Genomic DNA, 8,989 nt, shown 5'->3' on the forward strand with positions numbered 1-8,989 from the left:
AGAGAAAAAAAAAAGAGAAAAGAAAAGGAAAGAAGAAAGAGCGAGCCTAGGCCTGGTGGCTCATGCCTGTAATCCCAGCTCTTTGGGAGGCTAAGATGGGTGGATCACTTGAAGCCAGGAGTTTGAGGCCAGTCTGGCTAACAAGGTGAAACCCCGTCTCTACTAAAAATACAAAAATTAGCCGGGTATGGTGGTGCACACCTGTAATTCCAGTTTCTTGGAAGGCTGAAGCACAAGAATCACTTGAACCCAGGAGGTTGAGGCTGCAGTGAGCCAAGATTGTGCTACTGCACTCCTGCCTGGGCAACAGAGCAAGACCCTGTGTCAAAAAAAAAAAAAAAAAAATGCAGGAAGGCTGTTTCTTCCTCAGTTGCTGTTCAAAAGGTCAGGCCAACTCACAGGTCAGTGCATCTCAACTATGCTGTCACCACACACGGGTCCATCAGACAAACGTTCCCTGTGGGTCCAGACTCTTTTAGAGCCACCCTCATCTCTCCTCCCTCCCTAACTCGGGCTTTCGGGTCAAAACCCACTCCAAACTAGACCCATGGCCAAAGTGTGGAATTTTTATCAAGGCCATTTTTCAACTTAGGCTACCTTCGCGCCCTCTCCCAGTCTTCTTTCCCTGACAAATCTCAGGGGCTCTCCTGTATTTTATATACTTGTTTGGCTGGTGGTGGAGTGGTGGCAGGTGTCCTGGGCTTTTCCCACATTTTCCCACCCCACCAGAGGCTTCGCCAACTCCTCATTATGTGGCTGTCACCCCCTCTCCTAAGGTGACTCAAGACAGGTGTCTACCCAAGAACAAGGGAATGTGATAGCCACATTTCGATTCTCCGTGAAGCCAGGGGACCTCCCTAAGGGTCCGACCGTGCCTGCTCCAGTCACCTTCCCCAGCACAGCCCAGTCGGACCAACTACGTCTCTGGGTACTAGAAGACCCCACTCCCTCCAAGGCTTCAGCGCCCCGCCTCCTCTGCAGTTCCACCTGCTGCTAGTCCCGCCCTCCACGCGTTACGATAGGTCACACCTCAAAGTCCGCTCTCCCATTGGGCATATGACCCGTCCGTCCTAGCCACGTCTCCCGGTTCTGGCAAAGGAGGCTCGGGCGGCGGCCCTTGGCCCTGGAGAAATCTGGGAGCTGGGTGGAGCGGGAGGGCTCTACCTGGAAGGGGTTTACATCCACTGGGTCCGCGAAGGGGTTGGTGTCGAAAAGCGACATGGCGATCGGGGGCCAGCGAGTAAGCTCCTAGAACGCTGCTGCCTCCGGGCACCCAGACCCAGCGGCGCTTCGTGTTGACCCTCCACTTCCGGGATCGAGGCAGCAGTTCTGGCGTTGGCCTGGCGCCCTCCCCCGGGGGCGTGACTCTGTGACGTCACCGAGGTCCGCTCCGCCCCCCTGCCTGGGCCACAATAGGCGACGGTTGGGCATTCGGCTTCCGTCCACAACTTCGCTCTGCCGGGGTTTTGGGGGTCTCGGCCGAGGGTCTACGGAGCCAGAGGCGTGGCCGGAGTCCTTCCCAACTGCCTATCAGTCTGATACTTTACAATTTTATGTTTCTAAAGCAAACTCTGAAAAATGGGACAGTAAACAGCCCTTTCACTTCCCTGGAGAGCAAGTTTGGAAAGAAGTCCAAGGGCCGAGGACAAAAGTGACAGGTGAGCTTTGGGAGAACTAGGAAAGCGTCTCCTCTGCAGAACGTGTTCCGGGAGAGAGAAATGCAAGGACCATCCAGCAGCCCTCCACCCGAGCTGAGCCTGCTTCTTTTAGGGCGGCTCGTCCTCTGATGTCGTTTCATCGTTTTAGGGATGACGGTTCCTGGGCGCATCAGCTTTGGGACCTGAGTTGGGACTTGAACCTGGGCATCAAGCATTTAGTAAGTGAATGAAGGAATTCAGCAACATAGCCTCCTCAATCATTGGGGAGGTAGCTGCTTCACTCTCCACAACTCCGTTTTGTTTTTTTGTTTTATTGCGACAGGGTCTCAGTGTCGCCCAGGCGGGAGGGCAGTGAGGCGATCATGGCTCACTGCAGCCTCGAGCTCCTGGGCTCAAGCGATCCTCCCACCTCAGCCTCCTGAGTAGCTGGGACTACAGCTGGTCGTCACCATACCAGCTAATTTATCGATTTTTTGCAGAGATGGGAGTCTCACTGTGTTGCCCAGGTTGGTCTCAAACTCCCCGGCTGAAGTTATCTCCCGCCTTGGCTTCCTAAAGTGCTAGAATTATACTCATGAGCCACTGCCTGGCCAAATCCACCTTATTTATTTGGATCTCTCTGGTATTATTCATCTCTGCTGTCATCGAATCCCATCCACTGTCATTTTCACCCTGGACTAATACAGTGCTGTTCATTGCTGTTAATCTATTGTTTTATTTATTTATTTTTTGCTTTAATCTATTGTTTTCATGTTGTAATCAAAGATCTGTTTAAAGGGAGCGAAATTATCACAAAACTTCGTTAAAATTTTTCAATTAATTTTCATTAATTGAAATTAATTGATGGTTAATTAACTTCAAGGGTTGGGTGTGTGGCTCATGCCTGTAATCCCAGCACTTTGGGAGGCAGAGGTGGGAGGATCACTTGAAGCCAGGAGTTCGAGACCACCCTGGGCAACATATCAGGACCCTGTTTCTAAAAAAAAAAAAAGAGGCCAGCCGTGGTGGCTCACGCCTGTAATCCCAGCACTTTGGGAGGCGGAGGCAGAGGGTATCACCTGAGGTCAGGAGTTCAAGATCAGCCTGGTGATCAACATGGTGAAACCTCATCTATATGAAAATACAAAAATAAGCCAGGCATGATGGCGGGTGCCTGTAATCCCAGCTACTCAGGAGGCTGAGGAAGGAGAATCACTTGAACCCTGGAGGCGGAGGTTGTCATGAGCCGAGATTGAGCCATTGCACTCCAGCCTGGATGACAGAGCAACAAGACTCCATCTCAAAAAAAAAAAAAAAAAAAAACTGGCCTGTGCCAGTACTCTCAGCCACTCAGGAGGCTGAGGAAGCAGGACTGTTTGATCTCAGTGAGCCATCATGGCACCGCTATACTCCAGCTGAGTGACAGAGTGAGGCCCTATCTTAGTTAAAAAAAAAAAAAAAAAAAAAAAATCAGGCCAGGCGCGGTGGCTCATGCCTGTAATCCCAGCACTTTGGGAGGCAGAAGCAGGTGGATCACCTGAGGTCAAGTGTTCAAGACCAGCCTGGCCAACGTGGTGAAACCCCGTCTCTACTAAAAATACAAAATGAGCCAAGTGTGGTGGTGCACACCTGTAATCCCAGCTACTTGGAAGGCTGAGGCAGGAGAATCACTTGAACCTGGGCTGGGGGGAGGGCTGCAGTGAGCTGAGATCATACCACTGCACTCCAGCCTGAGCAAAAAGAGTGAAACTCTGTCTCAAAAAAAAAAAGTCCATAAAGGCCCAAATTCTTTTTTTTTTTTTTTTTTTTTTTTAAGAGATGGGGTTTCACCTTGTTGGCCAGGCTGGTCTTGAACTCTTGACCTCAGGTGATCTCAGGTGACCCACCGTCCTTGACCTTCCAAAGTGCTGGGATTACAGGTGTGAGCCACCGCACCCAGCCCCAAATGCTTAGTTTATCTTCAAGGTCCTAAAGGATCTGCCCCTACCTTTCTCTCCTTCTAACCCCTTCTGGTGCCCAACCCCCAGCATTCCAGCCATGCTAGTGCTTTTCAGACCCACAAACTTTCCTTGTGCCCTCCTGTCTCAGGGCCTTTGCACATGTGTTCCCTCTACCTGGTATGCATTTAACCCATGCCCCACTATCATCCTCCAGTTAACCTCTCCTTACCCTTCAGATGCAAGTTCAGATGCCTTTCTTCAGGGGTAGCTTCCCTTCATTCTCGTTTACATCAGCACCTCACACCCAACATAAGCTCTCCTATCACCCTGTACTTTTCCTTCACAATACCTATTGCAGATTGTAATTAATACTTGTATAGGGCCGGGCGCGGTGGCTCAAGCCTGTAATCCCAGCACTTTGGGAGGCAGGTGGATCACAAGGTCAAGAGATGGAGACCATCCTGGTCAACATGGTGAAACCCCGTCTCTACTAAAAACTACAAAAAAATTAGCTGGGCATGGTGGCGCGTGCCTGTAATCCCAGCTACTCAGGAGGCTGAGGCAGGAGAATTGCCTGAACCCAGGAGGCGGAGGTTGCGGTGAGCCAAGATCGCGCCATTGCACTCCAGCCTGGGTAACAAGAGCGAAACTCCGTCTCAAAAAAAAAAAAAAAAAAAATACTTGTATAGGTGGTTCTTTATTCCTGTCTCTGTCTCCTCCACTAGACTGGAAGCTCCATGAGGGTAGGGCTGAGGTCTGTTTTGCTCACTGTTGTATTTCTGTCACTAACATAGTATAAAGCACATGATACACATTTATTTTTTGTGTGGGTTTTTGTTTATTTGTTTTTTCTGAGACAAAGTCTCACTCTTTCACCCAGGCTGGAGTGCAGTGACAGGATCTCAGCTCACTACAGCCTCTGCCTCCTGGGTGCAGGCGATTCTCCTGCTTCAGCCTCCTGAGTAGCTGGGATTACAGGCATGTACCACCATGCCCAGCTAATTTTGTTTTGTTTTGTTTTGGTAATATTAGTAGAGACTGGGTTTCACCATGTTGGCCAGGCTGGTCTTGACCTCAAATGATCTGTCCACCTCGGCCTCTCAAAGTGCTGGGATTATAGGCATGACCCACTGCACCCAGCCCACATGCATGATACACATTTAGTGACTATTTTACTGTTTTCCTCATTCCCTCATCCATTTCTTTTATTTGTTGTTTGTGTGTTTACAGACAGGGTGTTGCTTTGTTGTATAAGCTGGTGTTGAACTCATGGCTTCAATTGATCCTCCCACTTTGGCTACACACCAGTGCACCTGGTCATCCATTTCTTTCACCTTCCTCTCTCCTATCTAAATCCTGACTACCCTTTAGGGTTCAGCTCAGCTTTACTTCAGGATATATCTGCACACAAGTAGGAGGATGTGGAATAATTCATTTTGTATCCCCTTAGAAATTGCCTGTCCCGCCTGGGTGTGGTGGTTCACACCTATAATCCCACCACTTTGGGAGGCCGAGGCAGGCAGGATCACCTGAGGTCGGGAGTTCAAGACCAGCCTGACCAACATGGAGAAAACCCATCTCTAAAAAAATAAAAAAAATTTAAAAAAAAACAAAATTCTCTACTAAAAAAAAAAAAACACAAAATTCTCTACTAAAAATACAACATTCACCAGATGTGGTGGTGCATGCCTGTAATCCTAGCTACTCCGGAGGCTAAGGCAGAGAATTGCTTGAACCTGGGAGGTGGAGGTTGCAGTAAACCAAGATCACGCCACTGCACTCCAGCCTGGGCTACAGAGCAAGACTCTGTCATAAATAAATACATACATACATACATACATACTCTGATGCCCGAATGCTCAGGAAGACTGATTTGAGTAATAAAACTATCTTCTGCACAGCTGGCTTTGCATGAATTTACTCTTTCTCCATTGCAATTTCCCTGTCTTGATAAACTGGCTCTGCCTAGGTAGCAGGCAAGGGGAAACTGTTGGGCAGTTACAGTCTCACAGGGTTGTTTTGAGAATTGACGAAAAAAGCAGTGTCTTTTTCTCCCTCACAACTACAGACTCGCTCAACAGTCATTCACCACAATACTTCTGACACCTGATGTGTGGGGTTGTCTCTCCACACATCAAGCAATTCTGTAGCAGACCCTAACTGGGTTTCCTTCAATTTAATTTAATTCTGACACTTTCTACCTGGAGATAGCGTCAGATTGTAACTGCAGTAAGTTCATTACCAGAGGAAATCAGCGTGCTGAGGCACCGGGTTGCAGCAAAGAAAAAGGTTTGTTTAATCATAGGGTGACCTAATGAGGGCATGGGAGAAAACCCTAAATCTGTCTCCCCAAGGAGTTTAGGGTTAGGGATTATTATTATTTTTTTTAACTTTTGAAATCATGAGTTTCAGTTTATTATTTTTAATATATTTCTGAAAATATACAATATCAAGACTGTCTGATAATGATTTTTTAATACTTTCCAGTTCTGCCAACATTCCTGTTATGCATCCTTGGTAACAATGCTATCCCTGAACTGGGACGGGGCTGGTAAGGTGGGGTCAGTGGGGGAGTATCTTCCCGAGCCAGTTAAAGTCACTGAGGAGGACCCATACCTCAATGTGAGTTGAGATTCAATTAGAAATTAGTCATGGAAGGACATGTCTACCACAGACATCTTTCCTCACATTTAAATTATTCAATTTCTTTCCTGCAGTCCTCCTTCTATCTTTAGTTCCATTTTCAATAACAATTCATCCTACAGACCCATTTATCTTGCTTCTTTTTTCTCCCTTTTGTCCTACCGGTATAATATAAGAGATTATACTTCAGTAAACTATCCTAATGTGGAGAGAAAAAAAAATCAAAATGTGATCAATGATAATAAACAAAGTTAAGATTGCATGCTCTAAAAATGTTAAGTGATTAATTGTTGGATGCCCAAAAGCACTCTTTGTTTCTTTTCCAAGATGACGACTCTTCGTATATTTCCTTTTTCCATATGGGCACCTTGGCTTTTAAAGTATCAATGGCGTAGCTCACAGCTTCAAGGGATGCAGCTCTGTGGGCTGAGGATACAGCAATGATTATGCCTGCTTCTGACACTGGAACCAAGCCAAGTCTATGGAACACTGCTATGTGTTTCACTGGCCATTTCTGCCTAATGTCACTACAAATCTTTCTGACTTCATTATCCGCCATGGGTAGATAGGCTTCATATTCTAAGCTAATGACTTTTTTCCCTTCAAAGTTATTTCTTGTAGTCCCTACAAATCGGGATATTGCACCACAGAGCGGAGAAATCACCAATTGTGAGACTTCATCTACTGAAAGTTTCTCGGCAGTAAAGTTTATAATGTTTTTAGATTTCTCTTCAACTTCATCCATATCTCCTCTATATGGCTCAAAAGCACTACCCTCTGCTAATGGGGGAGATAACAGCAATTTTGTCTCCTGGTTGAAGCAGGAGGAGCTGATCTCCAAGCTTGACATATTCTTGACGAACAGCAAATATTACCTGATTTCTAGCATCAGCCAATCCAGGATATCTCCTTCCACAGCTGCAACGCTTTTATTTCTTGTGGCACAGAAATGATCTCTGAACGAACTCCTGTTATTTCAGCACTTTTTGCAAAATACAATACTTCAACCTGGCACCGAGGCACCATCCCGCTAGGGACCTCTGGACCTAACCGCAACCGCAGAGGCGCAGGCCGGGATTTTTTTTTTTTTTTTTTTTTTTTTTTTTTTTTGAGATGGAGTCTCACTCCATCACCCAGGGTCATGATCTCGGCTCACTGCAACCTCTCCCTCCCTGGTTCAAGCAATTCTCCTGGGATTACAGGCACCTGCCACTGTGCCCGACTAATTTTTTTAGTAGAGACGGGGTTTCATCATGATGGCCAGGCTGGTCTTGAACTCCTGACCTCAGGTGATCTGCCTGCCTCGGCCTCCCAAAGTGCTGGGATTACAGGCATGAACCACCATGCCTGGTCAGGCTGAGGATTTTGTGTTTGTTTTTATGAGACAGAGTCTCGCTTTGTCGCCAGGCTGGAGTGCAGTGGCGTGATCTCAGCCTCCCAAGTAACTGGGACTTTAACCTCCACCTCCTAGGTTCAAGCGATTCTCCTGCCTCAGCCTCCCAAGTAGCTGGAACTACAGGTGTGCGCCACCACACCCAGCTAATTTTTGTATTTTTAGTACAGATGGGGTTTTATCATGTTGGCCAGGATAGTCTGGATCTCTTGATCTCATGATCTGCCTGCCTCAGCCTCCCGAAGTGCTGGGATTACAGGCATGAACCACCACAACCGGCCGGGGTTAGGGATTTTATTTATTTATTTATTTTAATTTTTTTTCTTTTTCTTTTTCAAAGTTCTGCTGAAGGGGTTAGGGATTTTAAAGGTTTTGGAGTGGGCCAAAGTGTGGAGTTTTGTTTAGTTGGTTTTTGTTTTTTGATGTTTGGCTTTTTGTTGTTTGTTTGAGATGGAGTCTTGATCTGTCGCCAGGCTGGAATGCAGTGACGTGGTCTGGGCTTACTGCAACCTCCGCCTCCTGGGTTCAAGAGATTCTCCTGCCTCAGCCTCCTAAATAGCAGGGACTACAGGCGCCCACCACCATGCCCGGCTAGTTTTTTATATTTTAGTAGAGACAGGGTTTCACCATGTTGGCCAGGATGGTCTCCATCTCCTGACCTCACGATCCACTCACCTCAGCCTCCTAAAGTGCTGGGATTACAGGCCTGAGCCACTGTGCCGTGCCTGGTCTGTTTTTTTTTTTTTTGAGATAGACTTTCACTCTTGTCGCGCAGGCTGGAGTGCAAAGGCATAATCTCGGCTCACCGCAACCTCCACCTCCTGGATTCAAGTGAGTGAGTCTCCTGCCTCAGCCTCCTGAGTAGCTGGGATTACAGGCATGCACCACCACACCTGGCTAATTTTGTATTTTTTCAGTAGAGACAGGGTTTCTCCATGTTGGTCAGGCTGGTCTCGACCTCAGATGATCCGCCCACCTTGGCCTCCCAAAGTGCTGGGATTACAGGCATGAGCCACTGCACCTGGCTTGTTTTTTGTTGTTGTTTTTGTTTTTTTGAGACAGTATCTTTCTTGCTCTGTCACCTAGGCTGGAGTACAGTAGAGCAATCTGCAGCCTCAATCTCCTAGGCTTAAGCAATCCTCCCATCTCGGCCTCCTGAGTAGCTGGGACCACAGGCGAATGCCACCACACCTGGCTAATTTTTGTATTTTTTGTAGAGGCAGGGTTTTGCCATGTTGCCCAAGTTGGTCTGAAACTCCTGGGCTCAAGTGATTCTTCTTCCTTGGCCTCCCAAAGTGCATGAACCACCGGACCTGGTCAGGAGTCTTTAAACTATTTGGCATCACTTGTTCCCCTGGAATTAGGATCTAGAAAAA

The 8,989-nt window shown here is 47.4% G+C and overlaps 1 protein-coding gene and 1 pseudogene across 1 annotated transcript in view; both read right to left on the bottom strand.

The window, feature by feature from the left end:
• Nucleotides 1-1,461, bottom strand: part of SCAMP2 (secretory carrier membrane protein 2) — a 36,521-nt gene extending 35,060 nt beyond the window's left edge. Inside the window, exon 1 of the mRNA XM_032271745.1 lies at nucleotides 1,165-1,461. Within this exon, the coding sequence (XP_032127636.1) occupies nucleotides 1,165-1,221 (57 nt within the window). The 5' untranslated portion in view covers nucleotides 1,222-1,461. The remainder of the gene's footprint in view (nucleotides 1-1,164) is intronic.
• Nucleotides 1,462-6,671: 5,210 nt separating this feature from the next.
• LOC116545136 lies at nucleotides 6,672-7,286 on the bottom strand (annotated as a pseudogene).
• Between the last annotated feature and the right edge of the window lie 1,703 nt (nucleotides 7,287-8,989).

This window comes from Sapajus apella, unplaced genomic scaffold, assembly GCF_009761245.1.
Source record: "Sapajus apella isolate SASKATOON/1434 unplaced genomic scaffold, GSC_monkey_1.0 scaffold248, whole genome shotgun sequence".
NCBI classification, from domain to species: domain Eukaryota; kingdom Metazoa; phylum Chordata; class Mammalia; order Primates; family Cebidae; genus Sapajus; species Sapajus apella.